Raw genomic sequence first — 20,643 nt, 5'->3', positions numbered from 1 at the left:
GTATTCTATAGAGTACATATTCCTTAATTGCTGGGATATTTACTGGACAGACTTCCCAAAAGCTATCAAGAATGCCCACATCCGATATGCCGGTTACATTCCTGGTTGAATTTTAAGAAGGCTGTCAACAATAATATGGGGGTCTTTGATTCATTTGTAAGTCTTTCCTGTTACACAAAGGCAAAGGAGAAGCTAGCAAAGCAGAGAAGCATCTTTGAAGCAGCTAGCTACCTCACTGTAATTTTTTTTTTTACCTTCAAAAATGTAATACCACCTTTAAGTTGATAAAGCAGCTACAAAAGCCTTCAGAATGTATAATGCTTTCAGCTCTAGGAGATGGTAGAGGAAAGGTTACTACATGCAAACTCTGCATCAGGTTCTTCTTTCAAATAGGACAACTTTAGTTGAATCATCTTGAAGTCCCACCCCACAGAGCTGGCCTCCCAGGGGGCTGACTCTATCCTAGCTGGTCAGAGTGCTCAGTGTGCGGCTGGTCACATGGCCAGGCTGTGCTCATTTGAAGGATGGATGTGATTACACTGCTGATGGGATGTAAACACTCAACGGGGTTACCTTGGTTTTCTGGTTTAGGAGGGAGTGTCTCGTTGCAACCTTTTCTTGCCTTTAGGAGGTCTCAAAGTACAGACTTTAGGAAGGAGATTGAAATTTTGGAAGGAAGATAGAGGGGGAGAAGAAAGAGGGAGAGAAGGAGAGTGGGTGGGGATAGAAAGAAGAAGGAAAATGAAAGAGGGAGAAGGAAAGGAGAAGGAGAAGAAAAGTTTTGTGGCATGACTGGTCATAAAGCATGATCATCTTGGTAGTGCTACAAAGAGGAAATAATGAACCTATTGTTCCAGAAGCAGATTTGTAAAGCTGAAATACATATTTCCATTAAAAAGTTTTCCACCAAACTATTGCATAAACTCATTCAAATTTCATCCAGGAAACCAGCATGCTTTTATTTTTGCTTCAGATTTGATTTAAATCACCAGCGTACTTGGTTCCTAAAATAATAACTCATTCTTCTGAAATACTTTCTTGGTCTTTTTGAAGCTCTGCTCATTTAGTGAAGTATACAAATTTGCCAAAATACTTAATAGTTAATGTAACATAGAAAGTTGTAAATTATGTCTTAATTATGCAATGTCAAAATTAAAGATAGGTGACTTTATCTATGTTATAGTAAAGTAGCACAAATGGATGGATTCATTAGTACTTTGCTTTTAATCTTCCACTTTGGCAAACCTTCTATGGTGATAAATGAAATTTTCCCTTTCATTGGAAAAAGCCAAGTTACTGTTGTTTTTGGTTATGTAGTTGCATTCTTTCAGGCTGTTAACAGTTAGCTAAAGACAAGAAACAGTAAGAGATATGTGCCTCAAGATACTTATTTCTGTGCTCACCTTGGCAGCACATATATTAAAATTGGAACAATGCAGAGATTAGCATGGCCCCTGTACAAGGGTGACATGCAAATTTGTGAAGCATTCCATATTTTTTAAAAGAGACAGATTTATTGCATAGAATCATGTGATAATGACCTAATGGATGTTTTTAAAATTTTTTCTTTGAATACTTCCTTAAGATTTGCAATATGAAACAGACATATTTTGCATGTATATGAAAGCCAGTTAACTCTGTACTCATGCTGACTTTATTTGTGTAATACATGGAATTCCAGTTCCTCTGAATTCTCACAGATGTGTATTTTCAGCTTCCATTAGACATCTCCAAGGCAAAAGTAAGCTGCTTCTTCCTTCCTGCGTCTCCTTCTTGCTCTGAAATCCTTGTCATCAGTAATGGTTTAATAACACATCTGTTGCCTGGGTGGAAACCTTGACCCAAAAGCCCAGCATCTGCCTTGACCTTGTACCTAATGAGTTTCTTGAGTCTATTAATTTTAATCTCTATATTGTTATTCTAACCTGTGTCCTGCCTTGTTGATTTCCCTCTGCCAGATTTTATTGCCACTTGCCTGGATTAGTCATGTGACTGGCCTACTTGTTGTCTGCCTCCCCCACTTGGCAATCCATCCTTCCTCTGCCCTGATCAACTGATTTATTGGTTTCCACACATTTGGTGGTTTTTTCACTGCTACACATTAAGCCCAAATGCCCCAACATATAGTAAGACCCTTGCAATCTAGCTGTAACCTGCTTTCCAGTTTTTGTTGTCTCACCCCACTCCTCCTGCAGCCTCACTAAACTACCACCTTTTCTGGACAAGAGCCACATTTGTGTCCATGTTGGTTCTTTGGCCTACATCACATGGTGCTCTGCTGATGGCCCTGATAATCCAGCTCACATGTAACCTCCCCTTGTTCGTCAAACCCTCTGGAGTTGTCATTACCCACCTCTTCAATTATTTTTACTTAGCAAACTGCTAGAACTGTAGATGTGAGGTTTTTCTCACCGAACAGTTTGCCAGCTCTACAGATAGCAACTCGGTTTCCTCCAATTCAGTTCAGTTCTGACACTAACTGCTGGGATTCAGCATCAGACTCCAGAAGTCTTGAGTGCTCAGTCTTACAATACTGCCCCATTTCAGATGTTGATTTCAGGTATTAGGGCTCCAGGTTACCCATGCCTCTGTCTTCATTGGCTGTGAAGTCAGAGTTTCCACACTCCACCCTTTTCAAGCTCACAGGTTCTGCTAGAATAGCTCTCAGAATATTATTACTGGTTTATTACAAAGGATACAGCTTAGGAACAGGCAAATGTAAGAGATGCATAGTCAAACTAGGTGGTGAGGGTAGCCGTGCTAGCCTTGAGCCATTTTTCTCCCAGCATCTTAATATTCACCAGCCCCCACTGAGCCCCATAGTTAAGAGGTTTCATTTATGTGGGCAGGATTTAGTGAAGCACTGGTTCTTGGAGACTGAGCTCAATGGCCATCCCTTTTCCCTCCCTGAGGAGGGGGGTTGGGAGCTGAAAAATACAACTCTGTAATCATGGCCTGGTCTTTCTGCTGACCTGCCCTCATGTTGAATCCACCAGGAGCTCCCAGTCACCATCTCCATAGCCTTATCAGTCTGGAGATTCCAAGGGTTTAGGAGCTGTGCTCCAAAAACCAGGAATGAAGACCAAATACTTGGTTTTCACTACACCACACCCCTCTTACAGATGCTGTATTGTAATTGATCCCATGCCTCCCATTGATCACTCAGCTGATCACTCAACTGTGAGTGGGGAGAGGGGAAGGATCATTTCCTAATCAAGTTCCATTTAGTGAATTAATAGCCTCTCTTTGGCAATTAACTCAGCATCTCCTACTGGTTCTTGGTATTATGCTTTTATTTCTTAATATATGTACTCCTATTGGGATGGAGTTCACCTCTAGTTATATACCCACAGATTTGAAAACAGAGACTTGGATATTTGTATGTGAATGTTAAATGCAGCATTATTCATGGTGGCAAAAAGAAACTCCAATGTGTCTATTAACAAACAGATGAATCAGATGAATCCATAAATAATAAACAATATCTCTCTCTCTCCATATGTATATATGTATATATATGTATATATATATATATACACACACACATATATATATAAAACATGGGAGAGAACTTCAAAAAGTTCATGGAAAAATATAATTAAATGTTTATTTTAGTACAAAAAACCTTGAAATCCCTGTAGTTTTTTAATAATGCTCATTTTCCATGAATCTTTGGAAGACCTTTTATATATCACGTTATATGCATGTATGTATATGTATGTGTGTGTAGAGACATATACACACAACACGAATTTGACAAGCCTAAATTGTAGTTGAGTGCCTGCCTCCCATGGATCACTCAACTGAGCACTCCATGTATACTAAATGTGATAACTCTAAATGTTAATCTAAAATAAATTAAGAAGACAATGCATATTATTACATTTAAAATACTGTGACTGTTTTTGTTTTGAAAGAGCACATAGAATTAGATTCATCTCAGATTTGTTTTATATGCATTTATTTAGGGTTTGGCTCATGTGCTTTTCTTTCTTTAAATTTTTTTCTTTTTTATTTCATTTTTTAAAATTTTATTTTAGTTATACAACTGTCATGTATAGTCAAATGTCTGTTGGTCATTTGAATTTCCTCTCTTGAAAAATGCCTGTTCAAGTGCTTTGCCCATTTCTTAACTGGATTGTTTGTTTTGTTGTTGTTGAATTGCTTGAACTCGATAGATTCTGGATGTTAACTCTTTATCAGTTGCATAGTTTGCAAATATTTTCTCCCATTCTGTCACTTTGCTGAGTGTTTCTTTTGTAGTGCAGAAGCTTCTCAGCTTGATGTGATCCCATTTGTCAATTTTGGCTTTGATTGCCCATGTTTTTGGGTCTTTTCTAAAAAGTCTTTGCCTAGACCAATGTCTTGCAGAGTTTCCCCAATGTTCTCTAGTAATTTGATGGTATCGGGTCATAGACTTAGGTCTTTGATCCATTTTATGTGGATTTTTGTGTAAGGTGTAAGGTAAGGACTCATGTTCTTTTCAATACAATAAAATGTATAAATGTGACCTTCCTTCCCCTTCCATCTAGAGGCTTATAGAAAAACAATGAAATTTGCACATTCTAAAATGTCCTTGAAGGCAGAGAAATGCCCAGGGTTATCAATTTTTTTAAAGAGATATTCCATCTGCTGGTTCATTCTTTAAATGGCTACAATGGCCAGGGCTATGCCAGGTTGAAACCAAGGGCCAGGAGCTTCTCCCGGGTCTCACGCCTAGGTGCAGCATCCCAGTGCCTTGGCCCTTTTTCCACTGCTGTCCCAGGCACACTAGCAGGGAGCTGGATCAGTAGTGGAGCAGCAAGGACCTGAACTGGCACCCATATGGGATGCTGGCACTGTGGGCTGCAGCTTAACCCACTACACCAGAGCAACAGCCCCAGGTTATCAATGTTTTAATCCAAATACTTTAAGATGTTAAGGGGTTAATGTGGTAGATTTAAATTTGGACAAAGTTTTCAAGTTTTTTTATTTTTAAAGAGGATTTTAATAAATAAATTTATTTGAAGGAGGGTGGTAGGGAGGGTATCAGAGGAAGAGTGTTTTCATCCATTAGTTTACCTCTCAAATTCCTGCTATGGCCCTGGCTAGACCAAACCATGGGTGTAGAAGGAGCCATCACTGGTGCTGCCCAGATTGTATACCAGCAGGAAGCTGGAATCAAGACAGAGCTGGGATTCACACCTAGGCACTCTGATAGGCATTGCAGCCAACCCATGGCTTGACCACTTGGCCAAATGTCTGTGGCTTTTGGATCTTTCAATTTGTTACTCTGCATGGTTGATAGTTTCAGACCCTGTATGATAGTATTACTTAAGAATAAACTGTTGTGTATTGAGGATAGGGAAGAAATGTAAATGCTTTCCATTCCTTTGGTGTTTTTTTTTCTTCAGATTCTTTACAGAGTTGGAAGCAAGACACCAGAATAATATCTTCATAGATGATATAAGCGACATTGTGGAAAAACACACGGCTTCCACGTTTGACCCATATGTGAAATACTGCACAAATGAAGTCTACCAGCAACGAACACTACAAAAATTGTTGTAAGCAATATTGGATGCTATAGCTTAAAGCTCACCTAGATTTAATTAGGCCACATTGATTGAAATTAATTGATTTCTTAAATTATATTTAGAAAATGTTCCCTGGAAGGTTATTTCCAGTGAAGAAATGTTTAAGAGGATTATGTTTAGAGTGAAGGTGTCTAAATAGAAAAATCTACCTTTTGAGAATTTTCTCTCAAAAGCCCTTATGAGATGGTTTGTTGTTTTTGTTGTCCTTGTTGTTTCTTATTTAGTTTTCATGTTATTTGAAAGACAGAGACAAACAGAGACCTCCCATCTGCTGGTTCACCCCACAAATGCGAACAATAGACAGGGCTGGGGCAGGAGTTGAAAACTCCAGCCAGGTCTCCCACATGGGTGACAGGGACCAAGTACTTGAACTGTTCCCTGCTTCCCTTGGTGTGTACTTACAGGAAGCTGGAATAGGGAGTGGAGCTGGGACTTGAACCCAAGCACTCAGATATGGATTGTGTGTGTCCCAAGTAGTGTCTCAACAGTATGCCAAATGCCGGTCCATTTCCTTGTTTTTTTGTTTGTTTGGTTTTGGTTTTTGTTTGTTTGCTCTGCTTTGTTTTGTAATTACTGAAGGACTGGAGCTTGCTCATGATTCCTGACTCCCCAGCCTTCTAAGCCAGTAACTGATGATTAAGAGTTTTGTGGGGCCAGCACTGTGGCCTGTAAAGTCACCACCTGCAGTGCCAGTGTTATAGGAAAACCATGGCAGAGAAATTATCGTTACCTTTGTTCTTTGTCTTGCATGAAGAAGAATTTCCAAGCCGATGGCCAAGGAATTTAAAAGTATTTATTGGAGGCAAAGACCTCCAGCCGGAGCAGAAAGAACACAAAAACCCCCATAGCATTCGGGTTTTTAAGTACAATTTAGAAAGAAAAAACCCTTGACAATCAGATTGGCGGTCAGTTACCAGGCGGGACAAAACCCATCAAGACTGATTTACAATCCTTTATCCTATCTGGTTTGCTCACCAGAAAAAAAAAAAAAAAATCCAGAAGAGAGGGATAGGTAACCTGCCATTACCACAACTGGGAGCTCAGATGCCACCAGCACTCCCTTGCTATTCTCATGGTAAATTTGTAAATTTGGAGATGTCTAAGGAAGCAAGAAACTTTGATCTGCTAAAGATAAGCTTTTGAGGGGAGCAGGCACCTCACTATTTCAGATTTATTCCAGGAGACCATCCTGACTGCCTTAAACTCATTTGACTCCTCACACCAGCATCCCAAATGGTTGCCGATTCAAGTCCCGGCTGCTCCACTTCTGATCCACCTGTCTGCTATGGCCTGGGAAAGCAGTAGATGGCCCAAGTCCTTGGGCCCTGCACCCGCCTTGGAGACCTGGAAGAAGCTTCTGGCTTCTGGCTTCAGATTGGCACAGCTCTGGCCCTTGTGGTCATTTGGGGAATGAAACAGCAGATAGAAGACTCTCTGTCTCTCTCTCTCTGTCTCTCTCTCTCTGTCTCTCTCTGTCTCTGTCTCTCTCTCTCTCTCTCTGCCTTCCCTTCTCTCTCTGTGTAGCTCTGACTTTCAAATAAATAAATCTTTAAAAAAAAAGACTTTTGCCTGAGGCTAAGCAAGAAGCTGGGGTTCAGGATTTTCTCTGTTGTTTTAATCTCCTGCCATCTGACAACTGTTAGTAAGTTGTTTATAGGAACTGATAATTCCCCTCCTGGGTAGTTAGAGTTAAGGAGAGGAGGGAAGGTCTGAAGGAAAGTAATAGGATTAAAAAATGTTTTTGAAGATTTTAATTATACAACAAAAAAGACTCAAGCATTAAATCCATCCCTTTGCCTCCAGTCACACACACCCTGTATCTTCCTGTCTTTTATAGGTTGCTGAGTCTTGATACAGGCCATCCCTATCATTGAAAGTCACTGATTCTCAGTAGTGTCTATATTGTAATGTTGTCAGGGGCCCCGGGCCCCACAGGTAGCAGTTTATTTTACAACGTAGTTATGTACATTGCTTTAAATCCAGTCTGGGGACTGGCTTGCCATTCTCCTTCGCTGCGCTTCCTGTGAGCTGTGGTTTCTATGATCTTTGCATGAAACTCCCTTCAGCTTTTGTGCAATGAGTGTGATCCCTGGGGAGGAGAGAGGTTGCTGAAGAGTGCCTCCTGGCTGCTTAGAGACAAAGGCTGGAGCCAGCCCCAGGTTGTTGAGAAGGGTTGATTATGCCTTCTCTCTGCTCCACATCCTCATCAAATTCTCATACGAGCAGGGTGGAGAACCCAGAGCTGCCAAACCCAAATGAGGTTTTTAATATAAAGCAGGGTTTGTCCACACCATTGACATTTTGGTCTGGATGGGGCTTTGTTGTGGGGGGCTGTCCTGTGCCTTGCAGGATGTCTAACAGCATTCCTGGCCTCTCCGCATTAGATGCCAAAAGTGTTTGTAGATTTGGGGGAAGGTCCCCTGGGGCAAAATCAGCCCCTCCCCCCTCACTTCAGCCCAGCATCTTGCTGGGAACCCTTCAGTCAGGGACAGAGGCCCTCTGTAATAGAGAATGCAAGTTCATATTTGAAAACGAAGCCTGGCATTAGAACTAAGTTCGGCTTTCATTTGCTTTTAAGGGTTAAAAAAAAAAAAAGCAATGAACATGTAGTTCTATATGCATTTGTTTCGACTCAAAGGTTTTTATCTGAATTAACTTAATGATACTGTCAGGAGTGCTTTCACATGGAAATCAGCATTGTTTTCAGAGCTTTGTTGCAGTTGGTTAGAGCATTGACTTTCAACTTCAGCTGCAGGTTAGAAACGTCTGGAATCCTTTAAAAGGAGCGAACAATAGAACACTACCCAGAGTCTGTCACTGGCTAACCAGTCAGTCTTTAGGGGGAGAGGGTGGGAAAGGAGACCTGTGCTTGAATGATTTAATTATATAATCAGTGTAGAGTTGGATTCTTTTTTAATCTTTTCAAAGCTGTTAGGGTGAGAAATTTAGAAAGGGGTGACGATGTCTGTAGATGCCCTTGTCCCATACCAGAGCCCCTGGGTTCCATACCCCACTTTGGCTTCTGATTAGCTTCCTGCTAATGTAACCTCTAGGAGGCAGTGATGCTGGCTCTAGTAATTGGGTTTCTGGAACCCACAGGGATGCCTGGATTATGTTTTTAGTTCCTGGCTTCGTCCTGGCTCAGCTCTGGCTGTTGTAGCGTTTAGAGTGAACTAGTAAGTGGGAGTTCTCTTTCTCTCTCTCTGCCTCTCAAACCCCATGGAAACCCTTCAACTCCATGGAAAGTGCCAGTGGAGCTCTACAGAGCTACTCAGGGTGAAGAAAGGTGAGAGATACAGTCTGAGGAGCATGGGACTGAATGAGATATCTGTGGGATTTTTTTTCTGTCTGCCAATTACTAAGTCTTTATTCTGTGGCAAATTAGGGACCTCTCTGAGCTCCATTGTCTCACTGGAATCTCTACCTGGCTTTCCTTAAAAGATATGTAGGTTGCTCTACATGAGAGAAAATATATGTTAGAGTAGCTATCCGGGGTTTCTAAATATGTATGGTAGTATTATCACTATTGTTACATCAGTAAGAGAGGAAGAGAAATATTTTGGCTGGTTTTCTGTTTTTAGAAAGAGGAACTTTAGAAAAGGCCAAACTCTATGATAAGGCCAGTCTGACATTTCCTTAGCTTATTGTCTAGGTCTAGAGAGAGGCTTATTTGATATCTTATTAATGGAATATATTTATGGATGATCAATTGGGAGATCTAGTATGTAACTAATTTTTAATTGGTATGTTTGTTATTATGATAACATTGCCTCTTTGTTTACTTTTTTTAAAGATTGTTTTTATTTATTTTATTTGAGAGTGAGAGTTATAGACAGTGAGAGGGAGAGACAAGAGAGAAAGGTCTTCCTTTCATTGGTTCACTCTCCAAATGGCTGCAATGGCTGGAGCTGCGCCGATCTGAAACCAAGAGCCAGGTGCTTCTTCCTGGTCTCCCACGTGGGTGCAGGGGCCCAAGGACTTGGGCCATCTTCTTCTGCTTTCCTAGGCCATAGCAGAGTGCTGGACTGGAACTGGAGCAGCCGGGGCTGGAACCAGCACCCATATGTGATGCAGGCGCAGCAGGCAGAGGATTAGCCTACTGTGCCATGGTGCTGGCCTCTCCTCTTTGTTGGCTTTTCACATCTACAAATTTCTAACTCATGCTTTGCTTTTATCTTACTGATGTTATTATATGAAACTCACACCTTATATTCAGCCTTGAATATACAAGAAGTCTTTAGAAATTTCATGGAAAATGCATATTGTAAAAAATGTGTCTGTATTTCAAAATTTTTGTACCCAAATAGATATCTTTTAGTTCCATTTTCCATGAACTTTTTGAAGTATCCTCATAAAAGGCAAATAAGCCATCCAATTTGGCTGTGTAATTGTGTTTGTGTTTTCATATATTAAAAACTCATTGATAATATATGAACGTATTTTGTAATATGTCTTTACCTGCTTCTTAAAGAGGATATATTTTGAAGTTTCTTTTTGCTTTGTTTTCCCTCAGAGCCACCAATCCCTCCTTTAAGGAAGTGTTGTCAAGGATCGAGTCCCACGAAGACTGTAAGAACTTACCTATGATCTCTTTTCTCATCCTCCCCATGCAGAGGGTGACCCGCCTCCCCCTGCTGATGGATGTAAGACATGATCTGCTGGCTTTCTCCTCTGTGGATAAGCTGTGTCTCCTTAAACCTGATTAAGAAAATTATTGTTATTCTATTGAAATTATTGCGTGTCCCTTCTATAAAATCCCCTAATCAAGTGAAAAGGAGAGATTTGGTTGGAAAATTTTGAAGTCTCTGGAAATTATCTTTAATTTAGACTTATGTGCTCACTCTGAAGAAATTTGATTACATTATCTACCTACTCCACATTTTTAGTGGAAAAAATAACTGATTTCTTGCTGTCCAGAAGGCCTGGACTCTTCTGGATCGGCCACTGGACAGATGAATTTGGACAGGTCACTCCGTTTGGGCCTTGTTTCTTCAGATTGATGCTCAAATCCCTTCATCTGGAAAGATGCTCTGATGCTTCCATTTGAGTGGGAATGAGTGTGTTCAACACTGCAAGGCATAAACTTGCACTGTTGCGTTTCTTGCAAAGTGTGTTTCGGAAACTCAGCGTCCTTCTTGCGTTAGGCAACACTCATGAAGAAAACAAGTGTTTGCTATAGAATAATGGCAGATCATGATTGGGAGAACCGAGCAGAGACTGTTCGGTGTGGAGTGCAGCTGGGAAGGCAGCAAGGATGAGGACTGGAGGGCCTGCTCTCTGGTTGCGTTGGATCTGCAACCGCTGGTGGAGCAGGGACAGCAATGGGAAAAAAACCAGGTGGCCTGCCACAGGTGCACATGGCCAGTGGGCCAAGTGGCCTCATCTTAATCTAAGTAGAATAAATTGTCACAGTTGTACTTTAAAATTGGATCACTGAGGCCAGAGTTGTGGTAAGGCTGCCACCTGCAATGCCAGCATCCTATGTGGACAACTATTCAAGTCGCAGCTGCTCCACTTGTGATCTAGCTCCCTAATAATGTGCCTGAGAAGGTAGCGGAGGACAGCTCAAGAACTTAGCCCCCTGTACTCACAAGGACCTGGAGGAAGCTCCTGGCTCCTGGCTTCGGCCTTGCCCAACCCTGGCTCTTGCAGCAATTTAGGTAGTGAACCAGCAGATGGAAGACCTCTTTCTCTGTAACTCTGCCTTTCAGATGAACAAACTAAATCTATTTTTTTAGATTTATTTATGTATTTGAAAGAGTTTCAGAGAGACAGGGAGTGACAGAGAGAAAGAGAGATGGTCCATCCACTAGTCCACTCCCCATATAGCCACAGTAGCCAAAGCTGGGCCAGGCCAAAGCTAGGGGCCAAGAGCTTCATCCAGGTCATCCATGTGGGTGGTAGGGGCCCAAGGACTTGGGCCATCCTCCGCTGATTTCACAGACACATTAGCAGGGAGCTTGGAACGGAAGTGGAGCAGCCAGGACTCAAATTGGCACCCACATGAGATGCCAGCACTGCAGACAATGGCTTAACCCGCTGTGTACAGTGCTGATGCCCAAATAAATCTTTTTTATTTTTATTTTATTTATTTTTTTGACAGGCAGAGTTAGAGAGAGAGAGAGAGGTCTTCCTTCTGTTGGTTCACCCCCCCAGATGGCTGCCACGGCCGGCGCACTGCACTGATCCGAAGCCAGGAGCCAGGTGCTTCTCCTGGTCTCCCATGGGGTGCAGGACCCAAGCACTTGGGCCATCCTCCACTGCACTCCTGGGCCATAGCAGAGAGCTGGCCTGGAAGAGGAGCAACTGGGACAGAATCCGGCACCCCGACCAGGACTAGAACTCGGTGTGCTGGCGCCACAAGCGGAGGATTAGCCTATTGAGCCGCGGCGCCGGCCCCCTTGTTTTCTTAGAAACAGAATCTAAGGGAACAAGGGAAAATGTAGTATGTTGTGATCTCCTAGTCTTTTATATCTTTTCTGTTTAATTTTAAGAAAATTCCTTGAATAGAATGGGATTCCAAAGTCTAATATATCATTTTGTACAATGTTGGAGATTTATGCCATGCCTGCCCATCCAATGGTATCCAACTTTTTATTGGGTCATATGCCCCTTTAAGGTTCTTTCTTAGAAAATTAATGTAAGTACAAATTTTTATATAAAATTTCAGCACATGAACTCCAACAAAGATGCCTGCTCTCATCAATATTTTTAGAATTGTTATTAGGTTTTATTTGTTTGTTTGAAAGAGAAAGAGGGAAGCAGAGAAAGAAAGAGATACCTCTGATGCTGATTCAGTCCTCAGGTACCCACATCAACTAGGGCTGGGCCAGGAGCCAGGAACTCCATGTGGGTCTCCCAAGTGGTTATCTGAGAACCAAGTACTTGGGCCGTCACCTACTGCCTCCTGGGTGAATTAACAGGAAGGTGGTTGAAAGTGGAGGCAGGGGCCAGAGTTGTGGCCTAGTCACATGGGCATAGCCAAATGGGCGCCTGTCCCAGCTGCTGTACTTCCAGTCCAACTCCCTGCTAATGGCCTGGGAAAGCATCTGAAGATGGCTGCTACACATATGGGAGACTTGGGAGAAGCCTGGCTTCGGCCTGGCCCAGCACTGGCCATTGCGATGATCTGGGCAGTGAACCATTAGATGGAAGGTTCTCTCTTTCTGCCTCTCCCTCTGTCTCTATAACTCTGACTTTCAAATAAAATGAATAAATCTTTTTTAAAAAAAGGAAAGAAGAAAGGGGGGAGGAAGGAAGGAAGGAAGAAAAAGAAGAGAGAGGAGAGAGAGAGAGAGAGAGAAGCAAGACTCAGTTCCAGACACTCAAATATAGGATGTGGGCTTGCTAGTCATAATTTAACCCGCTGCAAGGACAATGTCCACTCATGTTCTCACAGATTTAAACCAATATTTTTCATGTTACTTTTATACCCATTAGTGGGTTGTGAAATTTAGTTTTGAATCATGAAGGGTGTTTTTGAAAAGGGACATAGAACATGCATGTGATAATATACATGGCTCACAATGTGATTAAATATTTTCTCATACAGACCTTGCTTCATTTGTGTGTATGTGTTATATTTCTTATGTGTGCATGTGTTGCAGCATGTCAGAGTCAACACAGAACCTTTCGTGTAAACCCAGAGGTGATGACCTCTGCTTCTCACACATCACATATTACAATTTTGACCCCTGACTCTCATTTACAGGCCCGTGCTCATCACATTTAAGGTCACTGACTTGCTAGTTGCCTTACCTCTGGGTGATGCCTATTTAAGAATCTGGTCAGTTAAAAAAATCTAAAATGTTCTTAAAATACTGTATTTTCAATTTTACTTCATTTAGAAATTTCATTAAATGTTCTAATTGAGATGAACATTTGTTTATATATATATATATATATTTTATTTAATGAATATAAATTTCCAAAGTACAGCTTATGGATTACAAAGGCTCCCCCCACCATAACTTCCCCCCCACCCGCAACCCTCCCCTTTCCCACTCACTCTCCCCTTCCATTCACATCAAGATTCATTTTCAATTATCTTTATATACAGAAAATCAGTTTAGTATATTTAAAGATTTCAACAGTTTGCCCTCACATAGCAACACAAAGTGAAAAAATACTGTTGGAGTACTAGTTATAGCATTAAATAACAGTGTACAGCACATTAATGACAGAGATCCTGCATGATATTTTTTAAAAAAGATTGATTACTTTTCTATGTAATTTCCAATTTAACACCAAGGAGATGAACATTTGTAACAATTACAGTTTCCAGGCTTCAAATAGTTTCAAAGTTATATTGAATTCAATTTTATCATCAATGATGAAGTTTTTCAGCATAAATATATCAAGAAGAAACTTAGCAGACTTTTCCCCTTAATCTTTTTTGTTTTGTATTTTTTTAAGAAAGTTATAGGGGCTGGCACTGTGACACAGTGGGTCAAAGCCCCTGTCTGCAGTGTCACCATCCCATGTGGGCACTGGTTCAAGTCCCAGCTGCTCCCTTCTAATGTACCTGGGAAGGCAGTGGAGATGGCTCAAGTGCTTGGGCCCCTGCACCGGTGTGGGAGTCCTGTAAGAAGCCCTTGGCTCCTGGCTTCAGATAAGATCAGCTCAGTTCTGGCTGTTGTGGCTATTTGGGAAGAACCAGCAGCTAGAAGACCCAGCTTTCTCTCTCAGTCTCTACCTCTCTGTAACTCTTTCAAATAAAATAAAAATAAATCTCAAAAAAGAGTTACAGAGAGAGGGAGAAACAGAGAGAGAGAGAGAGAGAGAGATCTTCCATCCTCTGGTTCATTCCCCAAATGGCTGCAACAGCCAGAGCTCCCTCTGGGTTACCCATGTGGGTACAGGAGTCCAAGCACCTGCTGCTTTCCCAGGCACATTAGCAGGGAGCCAGATTAGAAGTGGAGCAGTTGGGACTCAAACTGACACCCATATAGGGTGTCTGTACCACAGGCAGTGGCCAACTACACCATAGAGCAGACCCCTTCACTTGATCTTTTTATTCACATTCTGTCTTCTATGAATGGGTTAATTTGAATAATAATGATTATGGTGACATTAAAGTAACTGATATTCACTAAGGGCCTACTGTATGCCAAGCCCTCATAAAGAGCTTTTCATTAGTTACTTGACCCTTGCAATAATTTTATGATGTAGTTGGCATTACTCCATTTTACAGGTGAGGAAACTGAGGCTTATAAAGACAGCAGGGTCAGTGACTTGCTCAAAGTTAAATAACTAATAGGCAGCAGACCTTGGATTTCAAAACAGGCTTACCTACCTCTGACGTGTATCCTTTTACTTGACCATTCTTTTGATTTACTTGTATTCTGTGTGTTTAAGAAGTAGTTCCTAGTTTTTCATTGAATTTCAGTATCCTCCTCATAGTCATCTATCATATTGTGTTTAGCAACACTAAATTTGCTAAGAGGATATGGCTTGGCATTGAATTTATGTTAGATAATAAGATAAACCAACTAATTTTGTTTGCTTTTACTGACAAAAAAGAGATAATTTTTGTGCTTCTACTTCATTACAGACAATCTGTCAAAAAACACCTAAGGACTCTCCAAAGTATGAAGTCTGCAAAAGAGCCTTAAAGGAAGTAAGCAAGGTAACTGTTGAGTAGCTCATCACACAGGAGATATGCAGAAATCTTGGAAGAGAGTGTGTCTTGGTTTCTTGCTAAAAGTTGGTAGATTCTCATAGCCATTTGCCATGGCATCCTTTAGTTAGTTAAAAAACTGCCCAGATACAGTTGGCATTTGTACTGTTTCATAGTTTTGCTTTAAGGGCCTAAATATATCTCATTTCCTTTTGGTGTCTGAATAGCTGTTTATTCATGCTCTCTTTCAACAAATATTTGTTGTGTATCACCTTCTATGCCAGGCACAATGCGTGCCCTTGCAAATACAGTGATGAATAGGACAGATAAGGTTACCACACTTGTGGAATGTGCACTGTGAAAAAGAAGGCAGACATTAAATAAAGTGCAATAAAGGATGATGAATGACGTGACCGGGAAGTCCAGAGTGATACTTACGAAAGCTTAGGCCGAAAGCTGGACTAGCTATGGGCCAGGAATTAAGGGAAGGGGAGTATCTCAGATTTGTGTAGAGATCCAGAGACATAAAGTGTTGGAGGATTTGAAGAACTAGCATGTTTTTCATGTGACTTGAACACAATCTAAAAGGGAGAGTACTGAGGAGTCAGTCATTTTAGGGAACATTTTAGGGTACATTTTAGGGAATTAGCTACCTTACGCTGAGATGATGTGGAAGCTACAAAGATGACAGTGGAAATGGAACCAATTAGTAGTCCAGTGTGGGGACCAGTTATAGTTGCTTAAGTAAGAAATGACTTGTACTGATCTGGTAGGAAGATGTAAAGAAGTAGATATACTGAAGAGGGGTAGGCTTGAAGGGTCAAGGTGTATATATATATATACACACATATATATATATATATAGTGTATATATATATAGTATATATATATATAGTCTTTGGCATGCAGAACTGGGTGGATGCTCTTACTTACCTCTACAATAGGGGTGGAGGAGAAATATTGATGAGTTCTACTTTAAACATGCTGTAATTGAGATTCCCATAGAACACTTAGGTTGGTTAAGTCTCTTGGGTAAATTTCTATAGGAGAAAAATGAGTGCCACTTCTTTGGTAATTAAAATGCTAAAGCAATTTATTTGCATAGTGTGAATAATCCTTCAGTGGAATTGCTCATATGTGTTACAGAAAAGACTGTGACTCTAACAGTTTGGATTTGAAGCCTAGGAAAGACTTAGTGACCCAATCAATCAATTTAAAAATAGGAAGGATGTTTCTATTAAGTGAAAAATATGTCCTGATTTTATGTTAACATGCTGGAACTAACAGCTTGGAAGAGGATTCCTGGGAAAATGAGATTCGAGCTTGTCTAGAGTGATGGCAACCGTGGAAAGAATGGCAGTCAAGAGATGGTTTCTAAAGCACATGAAATCTTCTCTACTCTTCTGTTTAAGCTCTCATGAAAAGAGAATATTTGCCTTAACTCTCACCTCTTCAAAATTATGCTTATATTTGGAGATAGTATTTTATTATAAGCTTTTCTGCTGGAGGCAAAAAAGTCAAACTCTATCTTTTCCTAATGTACTTCAGTCATTTACAAAAAGGTAGGTAGATATCTATGAATATGAAAATATATCTATATCATTCAGTGAAGAAAATTAAGTTGCAGAACAAGACAAATAGTGTATTGGCAGGTAAATAAGTAATAAAGTTTGGTTATATGCTTATGTATGTTATCAATATCTAAGAATAGTCCTAGAAATCATACACTTTGTACTTCAACCATGGTTAGCTGTGGTGTAGGAAGAAGAATGTGGAAGGGAGGCAACAATAAGGTTTTTAGTTTTTCACTCTTAAGTATCATCATAATACTTAAAATTTACATAATTATATATATATTTTTAATTTTTTAAATTTTTTTTATTTTTGACAGGCAGAGTGGATAGTGAGAGAGAGACAAAGGTCTTCCTTTTTGCCATTGGTTCACCCTCCAATGGCCGCCATGGCCAGCGTACCGCGCTGATCCGAAGCCAGGAGCCAGGTGCTTCTCCTGGTCTCCCATGCAGGTGCAGGGCCCAAGGACTTGGGCCATCCTCCACTGCACTCCCGGGCCACAGCAGAGAGCTGGCCTGGAAGAGGGGCAACTGGGACAGGATCCGTGCCCCGACTGGGACTAGAACCTGGTGTGCCGGCGCCGCAAGGTGGAGGATTAGCCTATTGAGCCGGGACGCTGGCCTACATAATTATATTTTAAAAGTGAATTAAATGAATAAACATTAAGGAAATTTAGAAAATTTAAATAAGAAACAAAATTAAGTGCATCAGTAATTTTAACACTCAAAAGTGTTTGTTGTCATTCTACTAAGTATTCTTCTAGTTTATATTTCAATCTTAGTGCTTGAAAAATGGATATATAGAGAGTACTTATTTCATTAAATATTCTAAATAATACTGCATTGAACAACATCCTACATGAGCGATTCTGCTTACTGGTATCTTCTAGCAAACTTCTAGCAGTGTGTTTACTGGAAGAAGAAAGTAGGAAGGTTTCAAAGGCCAAAGTGCCTTGCAGAAAGGTTTGTTTCCATGTCCACAACCAGCAGTAGCATTTGAAAGTGCCCATCTTGCTGAGTACTTCCCAGCGTCAGGTATTCTGATATCTTTGTGAATTCAATAGATCACAAATACTTTATTCTTGCTTTAGTTTATGTTTCCTTATGAGTGGCATTGAGTGTGTTTTTCCACTAATGTTAAATCTCAATTGAAAAAAATTCAGGCAACCAAGTTTAATAAAGCTTTGACAGATGCTGAAGGAAGGCCTGGCTTTCATATACTAAGGCTAATTTTAATCAAAATGGCAGAGCACAAACATCCAAATTAGTGCCTATCCCTTCAAAATAACTGTTAAAACTGACTCTTTTGATGGCATCATTGCTTAAGACATTTTTGAAACTTTATTTCCTGGCATGCTTTCTGAAGCATTTTCAGTTTTTTTCAGTATTTCCCGGGTGATGCTATCTTTTTGTGGGTGGATTAGTGATTTGCAAGTTCAAAGAATGAGATGATATCCTGAACTTAATAATGTTCACTTTTGCCTTTCAGTTAAAAATTGATGACTATTAAGGAGTCATTCTTTTTTGGTTTTCCTTTTTTGAGGGACTTACAAATTGATTCTGAAAGTGATTTGTTTATGAGAACACATTTGGAAGTGTCCCAAGTTAATGGATTAAGGGTGTTTTAAACAATCCACTTACAGTGTCTACAGGTGGGACTTTTGAGAAATGATTAGATTGATGAGGTTTCTGGCATGAGACCCTTATGATCATATCATGGAAGCTCTGTAAGGAGAAGCCATTCCAGGTCTCCCTGCTTCCTGACTCACCACTTGGTACAATTAAAAATATGGGCCGGCGCTGTGGCATAGTGGGTAAGGCTGCTGCCTGCAGTGGTGCCATCCCTTATGGGCGCTGGTTTGAGTCCCAGCTACTCCACTTCTGATTCCGTCTCAGCTGTGGCCTCAGAAAGCAGTGGAAGACAGCCCAAGCCCTTGGGCCCTTGTACCCTCTTGGGAGACCTGCCAAGAAGCTCCTGCCTTCTGGCTTCGGATTGGCGCAGCTCTGGCCATTGCAGCCATCTGGGGAGTGAACTAGCAGATTAAAGACCTCTCTCTCTCTCTCTACCTCTCCTCTATCTGTGTAATGCTTTCAAATAAATAAATACATATTTTTTAAAAAATAAATTTTCCATTTTTTAAAAGATTTATTTATTTGAAAAGCATAGTTACAGAGAGGCAGAGGCACACACACACAGAGAGAGAGAGAGAGAGAGAGAGAGAGAGAGAGAGAGAGAGAGAGAGAGAGAGAGGTCTTCCAACCGCTGGTTCACTCCCCAATTGGCCGCAACAGCCAGAGCTGCACTGATCCGAAGCCAGGAGGCAGGAGCTTCTTGCAGGTCTCCCACATGGGTACAGGGCCCCAAGGGCTTGGGCTGTCTTCCACTGCTTTCTGAGGCCACATCAGAGAGCTGGATAGGAAGTGGAGCAGCCGGGACTAGAACTGGCACTCATATAGGACACCAGTACTGCAGGTAGCAGTTTTACCTGCTATACCACAGTGCTGGCCCCTGCATCTGTTTTTAACAAGTACAGTTGTCTTTATGGCAAGTGATCCTGGAGATAGAAGATGTGTTTTGATTTAGAGTGGTGAACCAAGTATATACTTGGTACTCGTTGAAGGACCATGAATACATTTATTTTGCAGATAATTCAGTGGTTCTAACTAAACTGAGTTTTCCTTAGCTTGGCTATCCTTGAAAATTGTGGACCCTCAGGTTCCTTCCAAAAGGCTTCCCTGTTTCAGCAACCTACTTCCTAGTCACATGCTTTGCACATAGCACTCTGCTTAGAGTTTGCTTTTGAAATTGGTAGTTCACCTCCGGCTGCTCTAATTTGGATGTAAGGAGAAGGATGCAACTTGCCTTGAGGTTGGATGGATTCCCACTTTGATAAAGACAAGAGGGGCAGAGGCAAGGAGCAGCATGGACAGAGAGAGAGACCTCAAGTGTGCCATAAGGGAGTCCCATCAGTGTGCAGGGTGTGGCTTGTGTCTCTAAAAATGTTCAGGTCCTTTCCTTCCTTGTGTCTTCACATCCTAACCACCCCACTGCTGAGTACAGTATTGTAATTGTGTAAAACTGTGAGCTCTTTAACTGTCAGAAGTGAGTCTCTGGGGCTTCCTGGGTGGTAATTATTTCCTGGCGAGATCTGCATTTGAACATGAGCTTGCTTTCTTTGGCCTCTTAACCCTCCTCATTATTCTCTGTTCCCAGTTGGTTCGACTGTGCAATGAAGGTGCCCGGAAGATGGAAAGGACTGAGATGATGTACACAATTAACTCCCAGCTGGAATTTAAAATTAAGGTATTCTTGTATCTATGCTTATTATTGGTGTTACTTAAATCTTAGTAGGAGGAGAGAGTTCAGAGCAATAAAGTAGACAGGAAATTTGCTTTTTAAAGAAGGGCCATAAATTGATAAGAGGCTGGCAGAGGGAATAGCATATGTATGCTTTAGACAATGCTGTTCTTGCTTTCACCAGACAAAGTGACCTTTCTCCAGGCCATGAAATTTAAATGTTAGCTAAAATACACATATTTCTCCCCCAGGACACCAAGCTTGGTGTAGATTAATAATACATTTTTAGAGTCAAAAGGAGATTTTGTCATTATTCTCAAAATGTCCTGTGAAACAGTGATATCCCATGAGCTGGTCTGGGGTGTTTTCCTAAATCAGATAAAGATACTTCTTTTTTGTTTACAAAAAGATTGTTAATGGACAGATTTTAAAAAACCCATTTATGTATTTATTTGAAGAGTTGCAGAGAAAGAGGAAGAAGCAGAAAAAGATCTTTTACTCTCTGGTTCACTCCCGGGAACCCAGAACTCCATCCTGGTCTCTCACATGGGTGGTAGGGGCCCAGATATGTGGGCCGTC

At 41.0% G+C, this 20,643-nt stretch overlaps 1 protein-coding gene and 1 non-coding gene across 2 annotated transcripts in view; both read left to right on the top strand.

The window, feature by feature from the left end:
- The window catches only part of ARHGEF26 (Rho guanine nucleotide exchange factor 26), a 133,733-nt gene that overhangs the window by 71,603 nt on the left and 41,487 nt on the right, over nucleotides 1-20,643 (top strand). The window contains exons 7-10 of the mRNA XM_062212816.1: nucleotides 5,394-5,546; nucleotides 10,090-10,219; nucleotides 15,130-15,204; nucleotides 19,981-20,070. Coding sequence (XP_062068800.1) covers nucleotides 5,394-5,546; nucleotides 10,090-10,219; nucleotides 15,130-15,204; nucleotides 19,981-20,070 — 448 coding nt within the window. The remainder of the gene's footprint in view (nucleotides 1-5,393; nucleotides 5,547-10,089; nucleotides 10,220-15,129; nucleotides 15,205-19,980; nucleotides 20,071-20,643) is intronic.
- Nucleotides 1,396-1,499, top strand: LOC133752708 (U6 spliceosomal RNA). The gene has a single exon (XR_009864968.1). It is a non-coding gene; the product is annotated as a U6 spliceosomal RNA (small nuclear RNA).

Source organism: Lepus europaeus, chromosome 2 (assembly GCF_033115175.1).
Source record: "Lepus europaeus isolate LE1 chromosome 2, mLepTim1.pri, whole genome shotgun sequence".
Classification (NCBI taxonomy): Eukaryota; Metazoa; Chordata; class Mammalia; order Lagomorpha; family Leporidae; genus Lepus; species Lepus europaeus.
Note: the sequence above shows the minus strand (reverse complement) of the source record. Positions and strands in the feature narration are given on the sequence as shown.